The 26,241-nt window shown below is 41.5% G+C and overlaps 1 protein-coding gene across 4 annotated transcripts in view; it reads left to right on the forward strand.

Moving 5' to 3' along the window:
• Positions 1 to 10,915, forward strand: part of GLCCI1 (glucocorticoid induced 1) — a 54,401-nt gene extending 43,486 nt beyond the window's left edge. For 2 of the 4 annotated variants that reach the window (XM_074574747.1, XM_074574748.1), the window contains exons 6-8: positions 2,861 to 3,071; positions 8,933 to 9,053; positions 10,121 to 10,915. In XM_074574747.1, the coding sequence (XP_074430848.1) occupies positions 2,861 to 3,071; positions 8,933 to 9,053; positions 10,121 to 10,469 (681 nt within the window). In that variant the 3' untranslated portion in view covers positions 10,470 to 10,915. The remainder of the gene's footprint in view (positions 1 to 2,860; positions 3,072 to 8,932; positions 9,054 to 10,120) is intronic. The other 2 variants (XM_074574749.1, XM_074574750.1) reach the window with 1 other exon arrangement.
• The last annotated feature ends 15,326 nt before the right edge of the window (positions 10,916 to 26,241 follow it).

A 26,241-nucleotide genomic window follows, 5' to 3' on the forward strand; every position in this document is an offset into this window, starting at 1 on the left:
TACATCTGCCTTTGTCTTCTAGTCTAGAGAACTGTTTTTAAATGAAATCATCGAATGCTTTGCTCTCAAGAATTTGCCTCCCAGACAGACGTAAAGCTTAGGAAGAACAGATTATTTTTAAGGCTCCCATTGGTATATCTTAGTAGCATTTCTGTTGCTACTAAACAGGGCGTTCTTGTTTTTTTCCAGCGAAAAGAGCGATACTGAAAACAAAGTGAATTTTAACAGCGTATTGAGAAATGCATGCTGTTGTCAAATTGAGCACTTCCATACCTTTGCAGGGAGATGGGGGTAGTATGTAACTATGTCCAAGAACACAGTCTCCTACAGGGATTGGCAGGTGTCCTGTCAGAATGCATTTGGCATAAGGTTAGTACGTGACTGGACACTCTTGCAAAAAAACCCACACAAACAAACCACCAGTATGTAGAATGCAGTAATTTCTAGTCGTTTTCCATGCATTGAGTGTTATGAAAACTAATAGCAGCTGTACCAAATTAGTTACCCTTTTTCTTATGTTCAAAGGTTGCAAGGACTTCAGTTTTTAGAATAGTTTAGGCATGACTCACGGAAAGTAGCTTCTAAAGTATTTTTTATGTTGATCATGTTTAATACATAAAGTTCTAAAAAAGCAGAGTACTTTTAGTTGATATTTTCATGAAGTTTTTTGCATTTGTCAAAACTTGGATTCAATATTAAGGGAAAGATAAATACAGAAGCACAGTGATCTGAACTATTTGCTGGCATTTTCTATGCCTTAAAAGTTATTTCACTTGGGAAGAGTGATAAATATTTAGCTTTTTCTACTTGTGTGTATATTTAGTGGCATGTCTAAAAATATGGATAACTTTTTGTACCTCAAATTTTAATTCAGTGGAGGTTGAAATATGTGATTTGGGATATACTTCCTGACTACATAAGACTGCATTGTTCCTCCAGGTGTGGAAGAACATCTGTGTTATCCTGAAGTCTTTAATTATGTGTTCACTTACTGTTTTTTTCCCCTCCCTGGAATCCTTGCTTTACCTGTTAACGTAGAGCGTAATATATGCACCTAATGAGCAGCTGTTCAGTGTTTTTGTTTTCTTCTCATTAGATCTGTGTCCTAATGCTCACTATTAAACCTTGCTTTGAAGTTAGAAATCTGAATTTGTTCCTGGGTTTTTGCTTCTATGTAATAAGAGAGTGTCTGAAATTTAGTTCTCTTTTTATCACACCTGTGTGAGAAGAAAGACGATATTACCTACACTTCATGGATGGAGAAACACAAATCCATCAGGTTTCTATAATGTGATTCTTCAGGTAACTCAGGATACTGTATGCCGTTTTAGGAGTTTGAAGTGTAGCTCCCATAGTCTCCTTCTCCGTCTGTGAATGTTGAAGACTTTTGCAAATCAATTCTATGTAGGCTGGGCATCCAGAAAAGAGAGAGGTTGGTTCCTGGCATCTCATAGAATTTTTGTGGCAGAGACGGAAATAAAAACACTGTTCTGCATGGCAGTTATTTTCTTGGTTACGTTAATTATGAGACTGTTTTCTTTCTACAGCTTGAGTCTTGTTTTCTGCCTCTCTTCTGTCGGTGTAACAAGTGATACAGTGCGTCAGGTCTGTCTTGTGCATTGAATGAGTCATGGCCTGTTTGGGGTGATGGGAATAGCAACGCGTAGTCATGTTGTAACGCATATGCAATGTGAACTGAGCTGTTGGAACAGACCACGCAGCTGTGTCCAAACTTTTTTGGCATTTGATGTAGCAACTGTAACGTTCCCTTTATAGTGTTTCTTTGCTCTTAATTGAAATGTGAAATGGTATTAACTGGAGGGCTCATAAGAAGAAAAGGATCTTCACACTCTGCTACGTCTCCCTCTTTGTCTACTATGTGGTGGTTTTCTGGATAGACTATTGCTGAAAAGGGGAGAATGTGATACTCGGCCACTAGGTTTCATGTCCTCATGAAGACTGTTGGGTTGAATTTTAGGGTCTGGAACAAGCTGTTACAGTTTTGTAATATATGAGGAGGAGAAAAGCAATAAAATAAAAATGTTCACTGGAAGTGAGAAGGAAAAAGGCATTAATTTTTTTGTAGCTAGAACGTTTAAGCTGTTCTCTAAGGCTTGAATACAATCCCCACTGATGTGAGGATAAAAATTATATTTAAATCTTGCAGGCATTTTTTCCCCTTCACTTTTAAGCAAACCTATAATTCCTGTTTGATTTCTTACATTTAAAGCAGCACTGTCTTTATGATAAAACTAATTTTCCACTGGGAAGGACAAGTAAGTAGAGCGTGCCAGTCTACTACTGTGAACATGTCTACGCAGCGTATTGTAGAATGGGAGGCAAGATCGCTCTGGCCAGCGCTAGCTCGGCTGATATGAGCAGGCAGTGCTTACTAGCTTTGGTTCAAGATAAAGCTCGTGAACCTTGTGTAAGCCCGTGCGCCATCTGCTTAGTTGCCATTTTGTCAGAGATCACCTATGGAAGTGAAGGATGGAACGTAGAGGTGTGCTAGAGAATTATGATTTACAAGCAAAACTTGGATGCTTTTATTTATAATAGTAATTCAGTTGGTTGTTATGGCAATAGTATGTCATTGTGTTTGACATTTTCTACTTTAACTGTGATCTCTGTCACGGTACTTGTTTTTCTTTCATAATAACAGTGACCGTTATTGAAAATTGTATTACTAAGTATATAATGAGAGATCCATTTGTTTGTGTAAAACTTTTTCTTTCAAAAAAGGCTTGTTTGCTGTTCTTGAGGCCTTGCCTCATTACTTCAGTTATGAGCGCTATAGGCTGACATTGCTTAGGAGGTTGATCTTTTCTCTGTAACCTGAATTGCTTGTTTCTCTTTGCAGCCTTTGGACATCCCTGATGGTCGAAGGGCCCCATTACCTGCTCACTATCGTAGTAGTAGTACACGAAGCATTGACACTCAGACTCCGTCTGTCCAGGAGCGCAGCAGCAGCTGCAGCAGTCATTCACCATGTGTCTCTCCCTTTTGCCCTCCTGAATCTCAGGATGGGAGTCCTTGCTCAACAGAAGATTTACTCTATGACCGTGATAAAGGTGAGAGTAGAATGGCCCGCCTTTACCTATGGGAGGCATGTGATGTCCTGCTTTTACAACTACCTTCATTTTACTCATTTCATCAGTTTTTGTTTTTGTTTGATGGTTGTGGAGGGATTGAGGATTTATCTTAAAATTGGTTTTGTTTGTTTACATATCTTTTTCCCTCTTGTTTGTGAAACTTCACAAACATCTTCCATAAATACGTCAGAGGAGCACAGCAAACAGTCTTAACTATTTGTGAAGATTCTAATGTGAAGAATTCAGACTCTAACATGCTTATGTTTTAAAAAACGTTTCAAGAAGGTTTGTGGTAGACTATATATCCATCATGAGTGAGTTACTTGCTGATCAAAATGGTGATGATGAAGTTTTGGACTGCTTTTAAAAATACTCTGTTTCTGAACTCTCATATTCCACTTGAAGCTGTTGGGTGAGGAGCTCAGATAGAGTCTGAACAATCTGATGGAGAGTAATTACTTGTCTGTGTATGTTGCATAACAACCCAAAATTTCTTTATAATTTATGTGTTTATATGTCAATATCCTGCATTTTTTTTCAAAGTCTGTGAAATGTTGTTTGGTTTTATAGAGGGAGTAGACTGGAGTTTCAGTAATTAAGAGTTACTGATTGAACATGTAGTATGAAAATATAGGCACCAGTGTAAAAAGACTGATGTTTTTGGACAACTGTTTACTAATGTAATTGTTCTTGGGCTTCTGGTCAGCTAGCTGGAAATACGGATTTCAGTTTGGAGAGGTGCAGGGTTTGGGTAAAACATGCCAGTAGGAGTAGTAAGTTTCACAGAGGAAATGAAAACTTTTAAGATTTAGGGTAGATTTACTAATGATCTCAAGATAGCAGGATTTTGAGGTTATAAGTAAAGTTAAGCTTTTTCTGTGAATATTCTCTGTTTAATAATTCTTAAAGTAATTTGGGAATAAGATGGAGGCAGGATAATAAGGCAGCAGGAGAAATACTAGCTTTTCTTCGTTTCTGAAAAGTATTGCTTTCCCATCTTGGATATAAAAAGAAGTAGTGGGAAATAAATCCACCTGCCTGAATCCTGAATTGGGGGTGAGTATGTGCACGTGTGTAAGTTAACCACATCAAAGTAAAAGTCTTAGCTCAACGTGATAGTTGGCCATGCTCCAAAAATAACAAAGATATTACCTTCCCCCCCTTCTCTTACTTATAGTATGCATGTGAATTGTAATGTGTTGTCAAGACTGAATCACTATAGAGACAGCCTCTAAAGTGTTAGCACACAAGGAAACCTCTTGACAGGTAAATTTGTGCATATATGTCCTGATAACAAATATAAGTTTAAAAGCGAGGAAATGAATCATTCCTTTTGTAGTTAGTACTTGGTTATCACAATAATTGGAATTTTCAGTGGTACTTTATTGGCAATAGTGAGTGAAGACAGTTTGATATAATGCATCTAACCTCCTTAATGCTTTTCAAGGGTTTTTATCTCCTGTCTTGGGGTTTTTTTTAACAGCTAATTGGAGTAAAATTTATTGCTGAAGTTCACAATGAGTAGATACTTATTTGTTGATTTGGATTTTAAGATCGGCTTTAGTGATAGGTTTGTATCAAAAGTCTGCTGTAGTAGTAGCATACAGATGATGGTGATAAACACCTAGCTTTGTAAAGTTAATGCAATTGCATTTTAAAATTAGTTTAAGGTACTTAATACTGTGCTTATGAGAGATAAAAGCTTGAACTGCTCATCACAACTTTGTTCTTTAAGCACAAGATAGAAACCAGAAAAATACATAGTGTTTTCCAAGAGAAAGTAATTTGTTCAGAGGTTGTAAAAATTTAGTCAGAAAGGCGGCTTTTACTCTCAGATCATTAAGATCCCGCAGGGATCTTATTCAGTTGTTCTGAATAAAAATGTTATCTTCAAAGTAGTTCAATTATAGATAAATGAAGGATATAGGTAGAAATTATAGGGCATAGCAAGTTTTGAGAGACAGTTTATTAACATTTGTTGTGGATGTTAACTGCTTTGTAAAAGAAAACTCACAAAGTTTTTTGCACCTTCATTTTAAAGGTTTTTCTGATGCTAGAATAACACTGTCGTGAGTTTGCTGTGAGGCCTGTTAAGTTTTGAAAACTGCATATATGTATAACCAAATGTAGACATCTTAAACCCAAGATATTTTCCTGTTACTTTTCTGAAGTTGAGGTTTTATTTCGCTCTCTATGGGAATAACTTGGCTTTACCATTAAAAAATATAATTATCTGCTCTATGAATGCTCCTGACTGTGTTGCTGAATAGGAAAGGAAGGTTAGTAGCCTGACTGAGAGACATGAGCAGTGAGAGGAGCCAGGGCTCTGTACAGACACAGCACTGCTTTACATTTCTAAAGCATCTTTTATTTCTTGTGCAAAGCTGTGCCTTGGCCTGAGGCCCTCACAGCTGCTCTTTGGACTGTATCAGCTGTTTGGTTTACATTTCTGCAAGAAGCTGCTAAATCTATTGAATTTTTCAAAAGAAAGCGCAACCTAAATTTCAGAAAAGGCCCATGATACTCATCCGAATGGAGCAGTGATACTAAATGGCATTTATTGGAGCAGAGAAGGAAGGGTGGGAGAAAAGGTGTTTTAGTGGCACCTGGCTTTATGATTTTGTTTTCAAATATCAGCCTGTTGCAAGGTAAGTTACTGCCTTTCTGTGTTATAAAGCTACCGGTTTCACTAGATCTGTTTTATGATGCTCTGGTCCATGAGACTATAATTCAGAGTGCTACATAGCATACTTAGTAGCTGTGATGGAGGTGAAGCTCAAAGGCATCCTAAGGTATAAGCAGATAAAATTTGGGGTTTTTTTACCGTACAAAAATAGATAGCATAACCTGTTTTTCAGGGGTTTTGATTTAGGTGCTTTTGTGTAGCATTGTGTATTCCTGTTGTTGCTAGCAGGCTGTTACAAGGAATGTGTTCATAAGATGATACTTTTTAACTTCTGAGCATCTCATTCATAGTTTTTAAAATGAAAATTGTATCTGAAATCTTTGGATAGTCTGAAGAAACAAAAGTATTTTTGAACCTATCAAAATGAATCTCAAAGCTCACTGGCGATGTTTCTCGTTGCCTTTAAGTTTTGTCACTCAAAAACTTGTTTTACAGATTCTTTTTTAGTTTGCCTCTTTTGTTGCTGTAATATATGCAAGCTAAAATTTGTGGTATTAAGTCTTCTGGTTAAAGTAGTATTTTTAGTGTTCAATTACGATCTTAAACATTTTCTAGATAACAGAATATATTCATTTTGAGTATTTATGTTTAGAAATTCTGTGTAATAAGTCTCCATATTGTCTGCTATGTGCTTATGGTAACAAAACTCACTTTAAAGGTTACATCTCTTAATCTTCAGTCATTGTCATCTTAATGAAATTTGATTAGTTGGTCGAAATATGCCAGCAGAGCACACCCTACTGGTGGAAGCGTGGAAGATGCAGACGTGTCCTTTGACATGAAGGCTCAAGCACTGCAGCCTCTGAGAAAGTAAAAAAAAAAGAAGTGTAAATAGCTCAGTTTGAGAATACACACTTGCAGTGTCATTAAGGATTAATAATGTGACAGTTTAGCACTTAGGAACTTACAGGAAACACAAGTGGAAACTGGCTTAAGCTGTAAATTCCACCTCTTACTACTTTAACTCGAGGCCTATTTTCCCAGTACCCTTCCATTCTCACACTGTGGCTGTATGTGTAGGACCAACACCAAGCTCGTACGTGTGAGCCTCCTAATAACCACATGTATTTTTTTAAATAGTAGTGTGGGGTGTGTTTGGTCAAAATGAAAAGCTAACAACTTAATGAGCTTTAAAAGCAGGGAGGGTAAAGAGAGAAACAGAACAGTTAAATTATACGATACTTTTTTTTTTTTTTTTTACTTGTTTAACAGCTGTCTTGTATAGAAAGCTTCAGCCAGACAGAGCTAAATAAACCAAAAACTTGATTGAAAACTGAACTGGCTAGACAAGAGTCTAAATCTTCCAAGAACTGACTTAACTTTGAATTCAGTTTGATTCTTTCCTTGGATGTACTGCCACAGTTTTCCACTATTTGGTGGAATGAATAGTAGCACATTTTATGTCTCCGAGTTTTTAAATAGAAACTTGGATCTTCTATTTTAAATATTAGAAGGAGGAAACAAACTGTCTGGGTTCTGTTAATGATTTCTGTGTTTGGAATGAGCTGTGTGGGCCAACAGTGGAAAGATGCCAACAAGGACCATCATGCTCCCAGCTTGGCAACTATCTGTATTGTCTCTAAGTTTTTTCTGCCTTCATACAGTTGACACCTAAAATTCCCTAAATAGAAGTTCTGTGTTCACTCTACAGCAGGAGAGATCTGAATAATCAATACACTACTGAGATTCACTTCAACTGTTGTGTTTTTTTTTTCTCATATCTTTCACAGTATATCTCCAAAGGGGAAGTGTGACATTTGAGTTGATTTGTGTCTTGTTGTAAGAGGAAGCAGAGATGTTTCAAAACCTCGAATGATTAGCCTTTGTATTTGAGTCATGGTTACACAAATGTTTATGTAGTTACTATTTCCAAGCTGTTAAAGACAACCTTATATGCTTCAGTGAATCTAGATCGTAGTGCTTGAAGCTTTGGTTGATTTTCCACTGTTGCTGAAAAGGCACACGTGAACAACAGCAGAATAAACAAAGGTATCCGAGTTAAAAATGGTAAGGTACCCCACATCGGTGGAAAGACTCAGAAGGAGCTAAAGCAAGAGCAGTTATTTCTCTCCAAATGAGGTGTGTTTGTAAGTTGGGGGATCCTCTTTAACCTTGCCATCTCATTTCATTTTTTTTAATTGTAAGCCCAAGCAAAGAATAGGGTGCCACTAATACTAGCCTGAGATAGGTGTTGCTCTTCGAAAAGGTAGAAGCCACTGCAGAGAGCTAATTTTCTGTAATTATTTTTGTACCTGCTTTATTTCCTTAATGCACTGAATATCATGTTGTCAAGATGAGTGTTTAAAGTGAACCCTTTCATAGTCCTGATTTTTCAAACTGTTCTTCTGTCATTACCAGAGTGGAGTCTCATCTCTTACATTTTCCAAGAAGTACAAAGAAACCTGCCTATTGCCTTGTGTCATAGATCTTCACACCTTTAGTTCTAAGCATGTCTAGTGGTTGCCTGTAAAATATACACAGCCAGCTAGAGTTATGACGGATACTTACATCATATAGTTAGTGGTAATGAGAGAAATGAGGTTTTATTTTGGATAGTAAAACAACTTCACAATTGCGAAGCAAATAAGGTAGGGCCTCGTAATGATGAGGTATCAGTACCTGTATTACAAATGTACTTTGTTTACAACTTCTGAACTATTCATGAGACTAATGAGGTCAACATTCCAGTGAAGAATTATGTTTTAAAATAAGATACATGCTGTATACACACATTTTCAATAACTGTGTTTATACAGTGACAAGGCGTATTATCATTACCACTCATAATTCTTCTGCATGTATTATGCATATTACCTTGTTCATTTATGTTTTTTGAAATACGTAATAAAGAACGTATTTGTTTCCAGGATCACAGCTCTGCTTTGTTCTGATTGCAGTGTTCTGGATAAAAATATCCTCCTGTTATGTGTTGTTATATGATAGATTACTGCTGCACTGTAGCTTTTATTCAGAAGAAATGTGCTATACAAGGGTGTTAGAAATGGCCTGCGATAAAGGAAGCATTGTGGTAGCAGCAAACCGGCATAGTGGCTAAATTGTGGAGAGAAAAAAAAAAAAAGCATCTTGTTTGGAAATCGAATTTAATTAAAAAGCACTCTCAATCTCTAGTAATATAACTGCTTTAAATTTTCAGACAGTGGGAGTAGCTCACCGTTGCCCAAGTATGCCTCATCTCCCAAACCAAACAACAGCTACATGTTCAAACGAGAGCCCCCAGAGGGATGTGAGCGAGTGAAGGTCTTTGAGGAAATGTCGTAAGTAATGCCTTTTATATCAGCTGGTATCTGCAAAGCAGTAAACCTGTTTACTGAGCCTATTCAACTGCAGATGAATAAACTATTCCAGCTGATGAGTTTTTCAGGAGCAAACTACTCTTAGAGTTTGTACAGAAGAGAAGTTGAAGTGTTCATGTTGGTTTGAAGAGGAAATGGAGTCTTTTATGCTTGAACTCTTTTTGTGCATTTAGAAAAGGCAACAAAAATCCAAGCAGAAAAGATAAGGTACATTTGATTTCCTGAGCATTTATAAACATCTTTACATATATTTTTTTATTAACCTTTTAAATGTCTGTGGCTTAAAACGAAAACTCTCCTTGTTTTTTATCAGTTTCAAGCATAGGTTATGTTTTGATACGTATAAAACGTACTAAATGGAGTGAAATCTATGTAAAATGTTTGTAGATGGTAGCATACTTATGGCATAGACTTTGGTCAATATTTTTGCTGAGCAAGAATTTGAAAATTAAACTCTCGGACATGGTGTCTTTTTCCCCTAGACCCGACAGTATTTGAGCACATGCTGTGGAGGTTGCATGCTTAGCTCCTGTGGATGAAAGAATTTAAGGAGGGGGCGTTTCTTGCTCTAACAGCATTCATTGCCTGCTGGATGGTGAAGGAGCAATGTTGGGTTGTGGAGGAAGCCTCCAGACAAATTACAGAATATGGGAAAGGAGAGGTCTCTTTCATGGAGGTTCTCAAAGGGATTTAAGATGACTAAATGTGTTGTTGCTGCATTGTTTTTATTAAAGAAGAATTTGTGCCATTCTAAATTACTGCGGCATTTTTTCATGTGCATACGTACTGCAGATTTTGCTTGCTGGAAGTTGCATGTTTATCCAGTGATGATCAGGTCATTTTTGTGACAGTACTATTTTTTATGCTGTGGATCAGTTAGCTGACTACCAATATGGAAGATGTTTGCCCCTCTGTCCAATTAATCCCATTCCTTGTCATTCACATTTTAGCAACGTGTAGAACCACAAAGTTCATGACATATAAAACATCTTGGTTGCCCAGGTATATAATCTTTTTTCTTGTTGTAGGTCTCGTCAGCCTGTCTCAGCCCCTCTCTTTTCATGCCCTGACAAAAACAAGGTTAATTTCATCCCAACCGGATCAGCTTTCTGTCCTGTAAAACTTCTGGGCCCCCTCCTTCCCGCTTCAGACCTGACGCTGAAGAACTCTCCAAACTCTGGTCAAAGCACAGCTTTGAGCACCCTGACTGTTGAGCAGCTTTCGTCCCGGGTCTCTTTCTCATCTCTGTCAGATGACACCAGCACAATGGACTCTACAGAAGTCCCGGTACAGCAACCGTCCCAACAGCAGCAGCCGCTTTTGCAAGAAATTCAGACTGAAGACCATTCCTCTCCTCAGAGCTACGTGTTAATCTAGAGCAAGGTGGAGCAGGCCTCTGCCCTGAAACAAGGATCTAATAGTTCAGATACATCTGCATGAGGTGGCAACCTTTCAGAACAACATGGAATACTTAGCAGCATTCGGAAAAAAAATATCTCAACGCTGTTCTTGGCAGGGACAGAATTCATATTCAGCATTTTTTGTGAGAAAGCAGTAATGCCTGCAGAATCCATATATCATTAAGCGTTTTAAGTGGAGACTATGCATTTCATAGTATGTTTGACCAGATTAGTACTGTGTCCTGTGTTCTGTTTCAAATTCTACAGTATAAATAAGCTCTATATATATATAAAAAAAAAGTTGCCTGTCTGAATAGAAAATGTCTTGCTGTGTTGTGTCCTATGGAAAATACTGTACTTCAGGATTATGTTTACAATTGATCCAGGTGTTTATGTTTCTAACTTCTGTAATACACACAATGCAAAAAAAAAAAAAAAAAAATGGCCACAACAGTTGCACAGTGCCCACCCTATGGCCTAGCTTCAGGTACTTCTCTCGAAGTGTAAACTCAGGTAACTTGGAATGTATATCATATTGGGATATAAAATATTTTACAGCTACAAAGCTAAAGAGGGAACATCGCTCTTTTGCCTTTCCTTATTTTATGCATTAATATTTCCTCATTACATTCCACTTTCTTGGAATAAGTGCATTCAGATCCAGGTGAACAATGACCCTGGACATGGGTGAACATGAGGAGAACCAGCAAATCTGTGATGTATATCACTTTGTCATGTGCTTACAAGTAAAACAACTGTTGCATTTACTGTCATTTCAATATATGTAAAAATGTGGCATTTAAAGGTTTCAGGTGTTGCTCAGTTAATGACTGTTAAACTGTTGCAAATAAAGTGTTCAGTACTAGGCTGTATACATGAGAAACATTCCACGTTGTGTGTGAGAGGATTTTGAAAGACAAGAATGTTTTTGTTCAAGGACAGAAATTCTTTCAGGTTTCACAGGGGGTGATGGGGATTTCCTCTCATGTTTTTGTTGGCAGTTAAGGATGTGAAATGCTACTGTTACCGTCTAAAAGTCAAATTAATGTTTAGTTTCTCTTTTGGAAATGTTCATTCATTTGCTGGTTGGAAATAGCTTTTCAGATTTTGTCAAGCAGTGTTAGATGAGCAGCATTTTATTTATGTAGTGAGTAATTGTGTTTGGATTAAAGTCCAAAAGTAGCAAGTGGGTGTTCTAAGAGGGGTGGGGAAAACAATAGTTTTAAGTTCATGTTACTTAATCAAAGCTTCTCCCATAACTTTCAGTTACTTAAATTGTGTGTGTAAAAGTGTGTTTTCCCCCCTCCTTAAGTGTGAATAAAAAACAAATCCTTGTAAAATAATCCTGGTTTTGCAGGCTGGACACTTTCTCAAAATAGTACACGGCAAGAACGGGTTAGTGGTGCTCTTCTGTTGTACTGGAATAAGAGGAGCGTTGCTTTCAGAGATAATTTCCTGTGATACAAAGAGGACCCCAAAGGCAAAATAAACTTGATGTTCTTGCTCCATTGCTTTCAGCTCAGTGGAACTACATTTATGCTGTCTGCTCCTAAGAGAATAAGGTTCACCTTTTCCAGGAATTGAAGAGATTAGTAGCCTGCAGCTACTGAGCGTTTAAACTTGCTGCATTATGTTTTTTTCCTCTTTTGAAGATGAGATTGGAGGGGGGTGAGAGTGAGCCACCAATAACTACTCCCTAAATATGTGCTTTCTTTGGAGATAAAGCATCGTTCCCTTTTTATTGCTGAGGTTTTGTTAGTACGATCTTACAATGTGGAATTTGCAGCCTATAAAACAGTCACTGCTTTTTGACTCCCCTTGCAGAAAACACAGAAGGCGAGAGAGGTCTGTCTCTCGCCCTTTTCATGTGAAAAACCTTCTTGAAACACAACAGCCATCTTTAACCCTACTAATCTCAGGCCTAGGTGAAAACACTATGTATTTTATAGACTGAAGATAAAGGGGAGAAAATACTCGTGATGTAAGTATCGATTCCTTTTTAATATTTTTCTTTCTAGATTAACATTGCAGTATGATGACCTTTTTATGCTCTGGTTATGTCCAGATAAGAAATCGTAGTCTCAGTTATTGGTGTTAGGTTACCAGGGAATATGATGAGTGGGTTTTAGATCATTGATGAACTCTGTACAATATTTGCAATGCCATTACGTGCTCTTCTTATTTTTTTCCACGAGAAACTAAATATTAATTAAATTGCACATTTGTTCTTAGCAGATTTGAAGGTTTTGAACCAAATGTGTTAAAGCTAATGCTTTGCCGTGTAAATTTCCCAGCAGTTGTTTATCTCAATTGTATTCTACATCCAGCTGTAGAAATTTGTCAAATATTGTTTAAAGTTTTGTACATAGTTGTACTGTTATTTCTAGCCACTGTGCTGAACAGTATTCAAGTTATCACACAATATTGCTTTACACAAGGAAATGTGTGGCTTTTGTTTTGTATTTTTTTCGGTATAGAAGTTCCTGTGTCTTATTTAAATAAAAATTATAGTTAAAAAAAAAAAAGAAACGAAAAGTGGTGGGGATGACACACAACAGCAGTGGTTCATTTATTTGTTTTGGAAACGGCATATGAAGCACCATAGAATGAGATTAAAGTTTAATATTGTTCCAAATTTACATCTAGAATAATCTCAACCATGTATCTTTATGACTAGTGTGCTGTGTCTTCTAGAACAAGATAATCTCTTATCTATTGTTTTTTGCATGACGCTGTTCTAGGAAGGGGAAAAAAAATCTAAAAATAGCTGAATGCTTAAATATACTTAAAAATAGCGTATTTTTATTTCTTCATATAATGAGGTTTTTCTTTCTTCAGAGCATAGAAGAAAAATAATGAGTTAGGCGTTATTGGAAACTGTGTATCCGCTGCTGTGTTTGTGGTATGGCTAATTTCAAGTTATCTGTTGAAATTTATGAAAGCCATTAGATGTTTCACTATGTGAAACTAAACTAAACCCCTAAAGGATGTGGTATAAATCTACTGACAGTCTTGGTTTCATGTTGTTTTGTATGAGTCAAGTGATTGTCATTTGACTTGCAGAATAATTCTTTCCAGATGGGGGATGAGGAGGAGGGAGGAAGAAAGAATAATAATATTTAAATACATGTAAATTCTCCAAAGTCAGTGTTTACTGAAGAGCACTATGGCAATAACCAGCAAGGATGGTTTAGTGCTTATTATCAGTAAGTGGAAATACAAGTTTTCAGCATCCCAAAAATTACAAGGTTTCGATGTGACTAAGTTAAAAGCATTAACTGGAAGTGCTGAAAGTCTGGAGCCTCAAAGGGTGTCGGATCCCCCCCTGCTATGAAAATGCTTGATGTCCTTCAGTCAGAAACAGGTTGCTTTCAGCCACGTCATCATCAGCTTGTAGGGCGTGCTGGGAAGAAGCCTTGTGACTGCCTCGTCCTCTACGTGGATTTGGCTGCAGCAGTTTCAGGCTGTCCTCGTGTGGGAGGACACTCACTTCTCAAAAATTACTTTGACAAAAGCGTGTGGCTTGCCCCGAAAGGCTGTGATGCAACTTGTACCACGTGTAACTTTTTCACCGTCCCTGTGAACCGAGGCCTCGCCTGGTTAGTTACGGTTGTGGTAACGTGTCGCTTCCACATAAGCCACACTTGGAAGTTGTGTGCTTCTCTTAATTCACCGTGGATGTCTTCCTCAAAGCCAAGACAAGAAGTCCGAGAAGTGCTGAGAGTAGAGAGCTAATGAAATAATTTTGCTTTGTGACCAGAAGATGTTCCTCAACTTGAATCTTGCATTTCCTAGCAATTCATGGCTTTAGAAAATGGACTTTTTAGAGACTGGAGACGGCGGGACACTGGGCTGTGTAAGGGGAGCCTGAGGCTATCTACGCTGGGGATAGGGGACAATGGATAGTGACTGGTTTGTTTTAGGAAGCAGGGTGCTGTCAGGGAGATGATTTATGGCTTCCCGAGAAATCAGTTCTCGGGAAGGGCCAGATATTGGCCCAAGGGTAGAGCTTCCATATCTTCACAGTATTTAAACATAAGCCTGGAGTAATACAAGGTAAACACAAGAAATGGAAGGGATTAGAGATGTTGGCTGACAGCACAGTTGCAAGTGAAGACCACCGAGGCTTCGCAATCTAGCTCCTGGCCTTACTCCATGGTAATGGATTAATGCCTTCATCGGCTACTTGAGGTAAAATCCAAGCAGCTTGAAGATGACAGATGACTGGTAGAAGTATAAATCAATTACTGTTGTAAAACTGCCTGGCTCACTTTGGAAAATATAGCTATGCAAACCCAAATTTGAAGGTACACAATTGTGAGGAAATAACCAGAGTTCCTGTAATGTGTTTCCCCAACCTAAATGCAAGGAAAATGTGAGCGAAAGTCCATCCGTTACGGGGATGCACACGTGCAGCTATTCAGAGTTGGTGCTTGGCTAAAAGAAGTTGTTTGATCAAAGATTGTGATGCAGTTTGAAGTATGTGTATCTTGCCCCTTTACATTGGTGTAACAAGTCCTGGAAAAACTGTCTAGATCAGGAGAGACTGTAAAGGGCTGGAGAGAGCTCAGGGAAGAGCGGTAGGAATGAGTGAGGTACTGGAAAAAACACACAGCAAGGTTTTGTAGGAACGCAACGTGTTTAACTTGATGGTTGAAGAGTGACTTAATTCCAGTTAGTGAATACCTACATAGGAACTACTTAGTAACAAGCTACTTAAATTTAACAGGCATGGAATACTAAACTCATGCAGTAAGAAAATGAAGCTAGATGAATTTATACTAGAAACAACGTTTTTGTTTTAGCACCATGGGTAATTAAGTACTGGGCCAACTTGCAAAGGTGGGTTTTTTCAAGTACTGGTACGTTTAAAATGAAATGATTTTATAAGGATGTGCTCAAGATGTTTTTATAAGCCTTACTAACTCGTTATTTTTTTGGGGTCTTTTACATTTTTGTTGACTTAGAAGAGGTAGGGGTTTGTAACTACTTTAAATATTCTTGCCTCACTAAAAAAGTAGTGTGCTGCCAATATTTTTAACTAGAGAATGAACGCTTTTTTTAAAAAAAGATGTCTGGAATAGCTCTTTGAAGATAGTTTTCGGCTCCTGAAATTTTGTTTTGTGTGACAGATGAGTGAAGTCTCCAGTAAAGCAGAGGTGGTTGAGTAGTTCTGTAGTAGTTTTGATTCCTGTCAGCTCCTCAATAACACTGTAATTTTGGAGAGGTGGCAAGAAATCGGGGAGTAGGCGGTGTCTTTTTGGAGTGCAGTTGGTCACAGAAATAATGTGTCACTCAAGTGGGGCTGGCAGGAAAACCCTGATTGAGAAGGTAGAGCGTTTCCTCAGTAAAGACCACATTGGAGGTAGGTGAAAATGCAGATCAAACTGCTAATTCAACTGACAACAAGAAAAAATAGCAGTCGAATGAAGCTGGATAGAGAGATGACCCCCTTTTTTAAGAAGAACGTGAAATTTTATCTCGGGTTGTAACAAGTTCTGATGTTAAATTGGCTGCCTTGAGCTGTGGCTTGGAAGGTCGCGCACAGAGGAGCTGGAAACCTGGGAGAAGAGGAAGTTGTGTAATCTCTTTTTTTTCCCTCTTAAATCAGAGACTGAGCTTTTTAATGAAGCACAATTAGACTAATAACTGTGCCTGTAGAGAAATAAGTTCTGGGGATTTTTTTTAAACTTTTTTGGGGGGTGTATGTGCATAGTGAAGTGTGCGGTTGAGCTTTGCAGTGATTTGTACAGCTGCTGGTTGAGAAATAGGGTTTGCTCAGGGCGATGTATGTCCAGTAATAGCCATGGCAATCTATTTCTTGTACCCTTGTTTTTACTTCTGCTTCTCCAAATAAGCTGTAAGTAAACAGCGTAATCTAAATCCAGACTGCTAAATCTAGGCAGAACAGCCATGTTAACTAATTCTGGTTGTCGAACTGCTTACTGCAGGAGGATGTGAGATCTGAGAGCTCTTGAGATTTTTGTGGAAGTTCTTTCTCTAAGGAGGAGAAAAATAAAAAGAAACTCGACTCCCTGTTAAGGTTTGGTGCCAAAAGGCTGGGTGATGCAATTACTCTTATCTGATTTCTATTTGGATAAAAATGTCTAGTCCTGCCCTATCTCTGTGACACAGAGGTTCCTCAGGGAGTAACAGCCTCCCTTTCCACAAGACTGGAGGTATCTTTGGGCTTGTTACACGGGCAAGGTAGAACTCATTCTTGTGAAAAAGTAAAAAAGTAAAGGTGTTGCCTTTGGAAACTAAACCTTGTTTTTAGGAAATAAGAAAAAAAAAAAAAAGCTTGACTGCTTTTGTGATTCCTGTGGATTCTAATTCCTTGTACCTCCTGAAAACACTGAAAAACATTCAGCATTTCAGTGTCAGTTGCTGAAACAAAAGTAAGTTTTAGGTGTAGCCTTACACCTCTGTGACAGTGCAGAGATGGTACCATACTGTAGGCTTTCACTGTGTGGTTTTATTTCGGGTGGGGTATATGCGTGTGTGTTAAGGTTTGTCACCTCATCCAGGGGCTCTTGTCCATGAAATGAGGTTGGGTGCAATGGTGGACGTGAGTGTTGTCTGTTCCAGTGAAAAATGCCAAGGAGACAGTTTAGACGCTTTCGGAGTTCTGTATCTAAGAAACCTGCTTCGAGTTAGGGAGAGCTTTCTGGGTCGACCCTCTTCTGGAGGGGAATGCATAAACCCTTGGGGGAAAAAAAAAAAGATGGTGGTAGTAGGTCTTTTCCCTTCAAAGCAATAGGAAAACAAGGCAGCCTAGGCCTTACCTGTACCTGAAATGGAGGATAATCTTACACGTGTGCATTTGTACATACGGGATGCTCTTTGGGTTGGAAAGACAGTGGATGCCTTAATAGTGCAAAGAAGAGTAAGCCTGGATAGATTTCATTCATTCTCCAAATCAGGCCATCTATAGATTGCAGCCTGTTTCTCTGTGGTGGCATCCTAACTCAAAGGCTGTTGAATGCAGCACTGTAAGATGATTTGCGTTTGTATCAGTGAGAACGTGTACCTACTAGACCGGACAACAAACTAGATGCTCCAGAAAAAAAACATTTGTTTTCGAATCCTGTGAGCACTTCGGTGTGGGGCACCCCAGCGCCCGGGGTCTTTGGTACTTGCATAGCTGCCCTGTGGTGCCTGTGGAAATGCACGAAACATCTAAAGATTTATGTGCCTTCAGGATTAAGGACCGTTGAATAGAGTTGTAAGAATATTCTCCATGTGGAAAGTCAATTCGTGGATGTAACCCTTTTGATCATAAGTGCCGGAATTGACAGAAATGTCAGCTGGAGCAGGTTGCTCGGGCAGTGTCCAGTTGGGTTCGGAGTATCTCCAGGGGCAGAGACTCCACGACCTCCCTGGGCAACATGTTCCAGTGTTTGACCATGCTCACAGTAAAAGAAAGTAATTTGGTACTTAAATGGAATTTCCTGTATTTCAGTTTGTGCCCATTGTCTCTGGGCACCACTGAGAAAAGTCTGACTCCATCTTTTTTGACACTATTCCCCCTCCTCCCATTTCAAATATTGATCCACATGGATAAGATTCCCCCCTGAGCCTTCCACAGCGCTGAGTAGAGAGGAAGGATGGAGCTTGGAGTAGGTGATCCTTGAAAATAACCAGGTCTCCTGGACTCCTTTGCAGGGCTGTATCCCATGGGATTCTTCCAAGCAGGTCCCTGACGGGGCCAAAGTCAGGTATCCTAAAGTGTGACCCTGCTTTTTCCATTTCCCCCTTCCTCTCAGGATCCTAAACTTTACCATCTTGTGTTAACTTCGTCCAAGGCTGCTCCCAACCTTCATATTCCTGACTGGTTGTTCTTTGTAGGTACAAGATCTAGCTGAGCATTTCCCCTCACCAGCTCCTTGACTGACTGCGTCAGGAAGTTATCAGGGTACTGCAGAAACCTCCTGGATTGTTTATCTCCTACTGTGTTGTCCCTCCAGCAGATCTCGGGGTGGTTCAAGGCCCCCAGGGAACAGGGCCTGTGAACGTGAGGCTTCTTCCGGTTTTCTGAAGGTCTCATCTACTTCCTTGTGATCAGGTGGTCTTGTAATAGACGCTCACCACAATGTCACCCATGTCGGCCTGTCCTCTAATCCTTACCTGTGAGCTCTCAGCTGGGTCAGCACTCATCCCATTCACGCCTTCCCATGCAAAGGGCAGCTTCACCTCCTCACCACCCTGCCCAGTCCTACGTAAAGAACCTACATTCAGCCATGGCAGCGCACCAGTTGTGTATGCTGTCCCACCACGACTCTGATCACAGTGAGATGGTGGCCTTGCACCCGCATGCAGCCCTCTCATTCCTCCTGTTCGCTCCCCAGGCTGCCTGCGTTAGCACACGGCCCCTTCAGGGAGCCACCCCGATCTCCCAGAAACTCTAGGAGAGCTCCCCACAGTGCTGTTGTCTCAGCACTTTGCTTATTTGGGCTCACTGGGGGTAAGCCTCTATTTTGTCCCCTCTGAGGTCTATCTTGAGCACATCACCCTGCAGCCTTTGTTTGCCAAACCTGGACCACCACTTTGTCACTGGACAGGCCTCAGCAGTGTCTCCGTAACATCCCGGATCCAAGTCCCCAGCATGCTGCAGACCTCCCTAGATGCCAGGTTGTGTTGGCAGCAGGGAGTTGTCCACTCCTCTCAGTTGCTGCTCCCGCCTGGAGCTGCTGCACGGCTCAGGCTTGGCAGGTGCAGGGGCTTTGTGGGACACAGCTCCCAGCCCCCTGCCTGCCACCAGGGCACTGGCCCAGTTCTGTAGATGCAGATCTGCAGGTGGAGTAGGAGCCGTCCTCCTGGTGCCAGAAGTCACCAGCTCCCAGCCTTCACCATCGTGGGAGTCTCCATCCCCCAACTCAATAAGCACGGGCTCTGCCTGCCCCTCCTGCGTGGGAGTCTCCTTTCCACCATCTCTGATGGCCAGGAGAGGTTTCCTCCTCCTCATTGCAAACCAAGAGGATGTGACCTGGTCTCCTGCAGCCTTTGGGACTTAAGGTAGGCAGCATCATGGAGGTGTTTTGGGCTCTGGCAGCAAACTGGGGACAGGAACCATCATACGCCCATGTGTGACGGTAAGACTGGCCCCAAGATACTTGATGCTGTTATGGGTCAGGTGGTGGGTTTTTTTCATATCCCCTGGTGCAGAGATTTAAGCACCTTGATAGAGATTTTGTCGATGCTGATGGTGTGTATATTGGATTAAGTCATCCTTGCGAAAAGGCACTTGCTTCACTTTGGCAATCCTCCCTGTGGAAAGGAACTTGTTTTGTTTTGGCGACGCTACACAACAGGAGTACTTATTTTGGGGCCATAAAAGCATTTTCCTGTATCTTAAAACACTTTCCTTTTTTCACTTGGATAACAGCCATCAAAGAAAACAGCATTACGTTCCTTAGCCTCAATTAAGCCCCTCCATTAGATACTTCACGTGTTTATGGGGAATGGAGAGGGAACCCAAGCCACTTACAGACGAGCTGTACTGTTCATTAAAAACCACCTCAGGACAGACAGTGCGATCTGCTCCTGCAAATCGCAAGTAGGAAAATGACCCATTATGGATTTCTAGTGTTTTCTGATTGCATTTAATGTTTGCTAACAGGGTGAGCTCTTAAAATGGGTGGGGAGGCAAGAGGGGGGGACCTTGAAGCAGTGTCCGTGCTGCCTTTCTTCCTGAATGTCTCTCCTTCCTTTTAATCTTGTTTTCCTTTATACTTTGTTTTGGCAACGTTCCCACAGCTTAAACTTCGAGCTGTGAGATGGACCTGCGCTCTCGGAGGTCTGTCCCGCCTTTGAAGCCCACAACAATAACTAATGTATGTGGCAAAGGCTGGTGAAGCCAAGAGGTCCCCCACCGCCGAGGAGACCGGGATCACTGCCCTTAAAAATGAAAGCAAAAGCTGCAAAGTGCTCAGTGTGGGAGGGGGAGGGAGAGTTAAAGGTAGAAAAAAGGAAGGTTTGGTGTGATTAAGGCTTTTTGTAATTATTATTTTCCTACGTGAAGAGCAGTGACGGTTTGTACATCTTACAGGTTAGCTTGGCTGTGGTTTGGTGACAAGTAGAGGTGACCTTGCCCAAAGGTTCTGGTAGCGCTGATGCTGCTGGTGTCCCCCCCCGCCAAGCCCGGCCCTGCGCAGGCTCGTGTGTCTGTGTGACCTCTGCTGCCTCAAACATTGTTTTTTTCCTTCCGAGTTTTCAGCCAGCTCAGTGCCATGACAGGCTTTTCTTTCAGTTGGAAAGGTGGGAAGGGGCTGCTAGGACACCATGGCGGCTGGTGGTGGGAGGGCGGTGGCCCACATTTAGGTGGGTTTGGGATGCCCACGCAGCTGAGCCCTGGGCAGGCTTCTGTGACTTAACAGCATAGGCTGGTGTTTGCGGGGAAAAGCTGTGAATCGCTCTTGTGGCTCCTTTGCAGCCCTGGCTGCTGTCACCAAATCCAGGGACGTTGCAGAAACGTTAGATCAGACCAAGACCAAATCAAATCAAAGTATCGCCCTGCCATGGTGAGGGTCACGCTCTGTTGCCAGACTTTGGTGTTCTGAAACTCTGGTGCTCAAGTTCAAGGCAGAGATGATCACGCAGGACCACACAGACTGCCTAAACAGTCCAGAAAAATATGCAGCTGTAACAGCAAAGCAGTTACTTAAGTGGCCCGTGATTTTCATTTCTGTATTTTATGTGTCAAGGGTTTATTCAGAGGATTGCACTTGGAATAAGAGTAGGAGTTTGGGTTTTTTTTCCTTGTCGGATCCTGCTCCTGTTACATTCAGCGTGCTTCTTTGCTGCAGCCAGCTGTTCTCCACCCACCTAGTTGGATACAGGGTGGGTGATTTCATTGTGTAGCTCTTTTAAATTTTTTTTTTTTTTTGCCTCTCTCCAGCCTGTTGCTGAAGCAAGCATATGGCTTCCAGCACCTGTCCTGGGGCCTTTCCTACTGCCATAATAGCTGTGGAAGTCCAAAATAAAAAAACACCCTACAGAGTAGGTTGCTGGGCTAGATGAAATACTTCCATTGAAAGAGAAGACTAGCTGTAACTTCTTTAACAGCTTGGGTAGGTCTGCGCTCACTTCTAAAATCCCTTATCTACTTTTCTTTCTCCTTTTTTTTGGTGTTTTGTATTCATTACGCCATAAAGATTCCAACAGCAACCAGTGTAAATAGCTGGCAGGTAGAATGAGCCAGACCTTCACCTCCAAGCTATAGCACACTTCTCTCTCTTTTTAATTTAAATTCTGTAATTTTTTGAAAGCAGCCAAAGCTTCACACCCTTCCACTCTGGGTTAATTACAAGGTTGGGCACATCAAGCTTTTGCTATGGTAAAACAGAGTTAAAAGTTGATGCAGTTGATGGGAGTTGTAAGCTGCTCCCTGGCAAATGGCAGCCTCCTCACTTCATTATAGACTCACAGAATGGTTTGGGTTGGAAGGGACCTTTAAAGGTCTTCTAGTCCAACCCCGATTGCCATGGACATCTTCCACTAGACCAGGTTGCTCAAAGCCTCATCCAACCCGACCTTGGACACTGCCAGTGATGGGGCAGCCACAACTTCTCTGGGCAACTTGTTCTAGGGTCTCACCACCCTCATTGTAAATTTCTTCCTTATATCTGATCTAAACCCTGCCCTCTTTCAGTACAAAACTGTTGCCCCTTGTCCTCAGGCCTGGTAAAAAGGGCCTCTCAGTCTTTCTTATAAAGCCCCCTTTATATATTGAAAAGCCACAATAAGGTCTCCCCAGAGCCTTCTCTTCTCCAGGCTGAACAACCGCAGCTCTCTCAGGTTTCCTTCAGAGCAGAAGTGTTCCAGCCCTCTGACCATCTCCATGGCCCTCCTCTGGACCCGCTCCAACAGGTCTAACATGGTGGGCTCCTGTGCCGGCAAACACCTTGTGTTACTTAAAGGGAAGATTATACTAGCTTCTAAAGAGTCAATGAAGGGAAAAGTCAATTTTATGCTTAGGAGAGCACTGTTAATGAACACCTGGGTAACAGTCTGATTGACAGCACAGCAAGTCCACCGTGGAGCTGGAGGCTTGATGCTTACCCGAGGCCGAACTTGCTGAACCTGCAGGGCCTGTTTGGCCATGGGTACCCTTGTTTACTGCCTCTGTGTGTGTGTGTGTGTGTGTGTGTGTGTGCGCGCACAGTATGGGGCTCACTCCCTCTGCAGCATCAAAGTGGGATCTGTGCGCTAACCACAGGCCGAGTGAGGCCGGCAGCCCCAACAGCGGGAAGCAGCTCGCTCGTACCCAGTTTGCCAGCGCGGTGCCAGACTGTCTCGAGCGTTTCTGCTTCTCAGCGGAGGCAAACCCTCTGCTGCCTGGCTCTTGGCAAGCCTAGTTGTTGCTCCGCTTCCTGCCTTCCCATATGGTGGCTTGTTTAAAAATAAGAAGGCATTTACAAGGAGCAGAAATTGTACAAGTAGGCGAACCTGAGGGGGATTTACAGTAGACTCTGGGTGAGGCAGTGTGCCTAGGTTGCAGTGAAGGCTCAACTTTAGGTTGGTTACACACCTGTAGTGTTTAAAAAACTCCTAGAACTACGCCGGGTCCCTGCCTGGCCATGGCTTACTGTGGCAGAACTCCAGCTCCTGCAACTAGTCCTCACCCATGAGGTGAGCCAGCGTGGCCGCAGCCTGCCCAGCCCACAGCACGGCAGGGCCTCCCTACGCTGCCCAGCTCGTCCTTGCCAGCCCCTGCCCCGGTGCCTCCCTGCCAGGGAGGAGAAAGCAGATGGACGCTGGATGAAGCGGGTGGAAGCAGTAACTGCAGGCTGGGCACAAGAGGAAGGGAGCTTGAAAAAGCGAGGAGGGACACGACACTGGTAGCCGCACCTGTACCATGTCAATGTCTCGCTGCTACTCTGAGTAATCATCTTTGGGAACTGCACTGAGCGAAGACAGGACCTTCCAGCTCTTCTTCCTTTGCCCTGGGGCTATGTCACCCCACATGCTCTCAGCAAGAGGCCCCAGCAAAACTCAGCATGATGCACAGCACCTGGATGCTGTGTCCTCAGGTCCATCTCCTGCCTTTCTAGGCTGAGATCCTGGAGCTGGCAGGGCTTGTAGGCCTGCTGCTGGTCCCACCTGAAGCAGAGCTGATGGTGGTGCTGCTTCTCCCCTCGCAGTCACCTTGTTGCCTAGGTGGTCCCATCTTTCCTCTAGCAGGGGCAGCCCCGAACCTTTGAAGGGCAGTCATTTAAAAAAGGGTATTGGGGGAAGCAGGTGGCTGCTGGTGGCCAAGCGGTCCTGTTTTGAAGTACATCACTGTCATGCCCATGCAATGTTGGATACGGAAGCAGCAGAAGGGAACGAGGTAAGTCATACTCTACTATGTTGGAAGTAAACGCTGTTTGCTTGAGAAAGGTTAAGAGGTTACTTGAAAAAGTTACTTGTTCGTTTTCTCCACGAGCTGTTGGATTCCCAAGGCACACACTCCAATTCTCCTGAAGCAGCTGTTCTTAGATTTGTAGAAACCTCGACTCCCCGAAATCAATTACATCAACTTTAATAAACTTCCCGATAAAGACAGTTAATCAATTACCACTGTTTTCATCTGCCACAGGGGTTCTGCAGCTGTTTTTATTTTAAAACAATCCACTACTAAACCAGAATATGCCACTGGAATGAAGCATATTAAAGCAAGATGCACATTATGTGCGTAGAACAATCGATCTGTAATTTTACCCGGGTGACGAACCACCCTGTTGTCCCAGCGACTGCTGGGCCTCTACGCACATCACACAAAATGCTCTCACAGCGGCGCTGGGGCTCGCGGTTCCTCTGCAGCCCAGGCCCCTGAGAAGCGCACGCCATACGCTTCAGGAGTAGTAGGGAAGCATTGTTTGTAACTCTGCAATTAAGATTTTTTTTGCCTGAAAAAACGCCTATTTGCAGGGTGTTAACTTTCTTGCTCTAGTTTTCAGCTTCGATAAACGTTCGCGATAACAACGCACCGTACACAGGGATTTCAACTGCTTTCCTTTAAGCAAAATTAATTATATTTTAATCACCTCTGGCTCCTTTTTTTTTTTTTTTTCATTTGAAAGTGTGAAAAAATTGCACAGGCTAAAGACTAAGAATTCAAAGCTAACATTAATTTTAAAAATGACATATTAAAAGAAATTAATGCATAACTTGAACTAATCGCTAGTGCAGTTTGAGAGGAGGGAGAGGAAGGAAAAAACCCTGCAGCCGTGGTTTCTCTTGTGTAAAAGGGAAGATCGTTCAGCTGGGTTTTCTACCTAAAAACTTGATGAGGATTCAAAACATCGTCAGCTGAACTTGTGCAATGCCCTTAATTGTGCTAATAATTGAGACTTTTTTCCTTTTTTTTTTCTCTTTAATCCTGAAAGTCTAGAATTTGTGACCTAAAAAACAAACACAAACCGTTTTCTGAATCTTAAAGACCAGTGAATTAGCCGTTTTGAAGTCGCTATGGCCTCCTCTTTGCTTTTATCCTGACCAACCGCATTAGCTACGAAAAATGCTACAGTGGCTCGTCTACAAGCGTGTTTTCTAACAGCTAGTGAGACAAACATAGTCCAGAGCAAGTTTAGCAACCACAGACTTGCTTAAAGTTGCAAGAATCTGTTTAATGATTTCAGTGGTAACCAAGCTGAGCTGCAAATGCCAGCAGCCTGTCTATCCCTTCAGCTCCTGACATTTTTGGCATTGCTGATAATTACAGTTTGCGATGAAGAGGATTTTGGGCAAACATCCTGTGCTATGAGTGCAAACTAGCACTCGTTAAGTCTAAGTGCACCCCAGCGTAAATCTTAGGTATTTCCCAGTTAATCCACTTTGTGTAGATGCCTTATTTACTGCCAGAGGCTGCAGCCCGAAGTCAGGAGTTCAGGCTCCCCCCTCACGCTCAAGAAAGATACACATCTCCGAAAAGATGGCTTATTGAGCAAGGAGCTGCCAGTAACAAACAGTAGAAAATACTGGGGGAGAAATCAACTTTGATCTTCAGAAACAATTAGGCATCCATGTCTACATCAGCTTCCACGTCTTAATTACCTGCCTCAGTGCTGGGGACCTGGGTGGGCTTTCCCATTATACATCCTCTCCCATTATACATTGTGAAAATATACTGCTACACACCTGAAGAACTTCCCTGTACCTTGAGAATTCCAGGCTATGGGGTGTGATTTTGAACACTACGGTTTTGGACAGAGGTATTTAAAACGTGCTGAGGATTCAGTCAGATGAGGTATCAAATGCACATTAATGCTGCCCAGCGCGGCCATCAAATGATGTTCTGCTGCATTCCAGAAGCAGCAGGTCAGTTCGGTTAACTTCTGTATTTATATAGTTATTTTCAGGTTTCCAATGCATTTACTTAGTTATCTAATAGACCATGAGGCAAGGATTAACTGCATGTAGAGTTGACTGGTAGTGAAAAACTAAACCAACGTAAAAGGAAAATGAATTAAAAAAGGCTAAATACAATAAATTGCAGTGCAGGTCTTATACAGTACCTAGAGCAAATACGCAGAACTTCTGATCTTAAGTGGCTGCTGACACATCCTTTTCACCTTCCTTTGCTGTACAAGGAGAGGGGGGCGGCAAAGGGACATTGAGTGAGTTCCAATTTTCTTGCTGTCCTACTGGATTACTACTCAGAAACAGCACGAGATAACGATATGAATTATTAGGTACTTTCTAAAAACTGGTCATATGTTTTACCTTCAGATGCCTGTTACGTACCAACTCAACAGCACACCAGCATT

Source organism: Larus michahellis, chromosome 2 (genome assembly GCF_964199755.1).
Source record: "Larus michahellis chromosome 2, bLarMic1.1, whole genome shotgun sequence".
In the NCBI taxonomy this organism is placed as follows: domain Eukaryota; kingdom Metazoa; phylum Chordata; class Aves; order Charadriiformes; family Laridae; genus Larus; species Larus michahellis.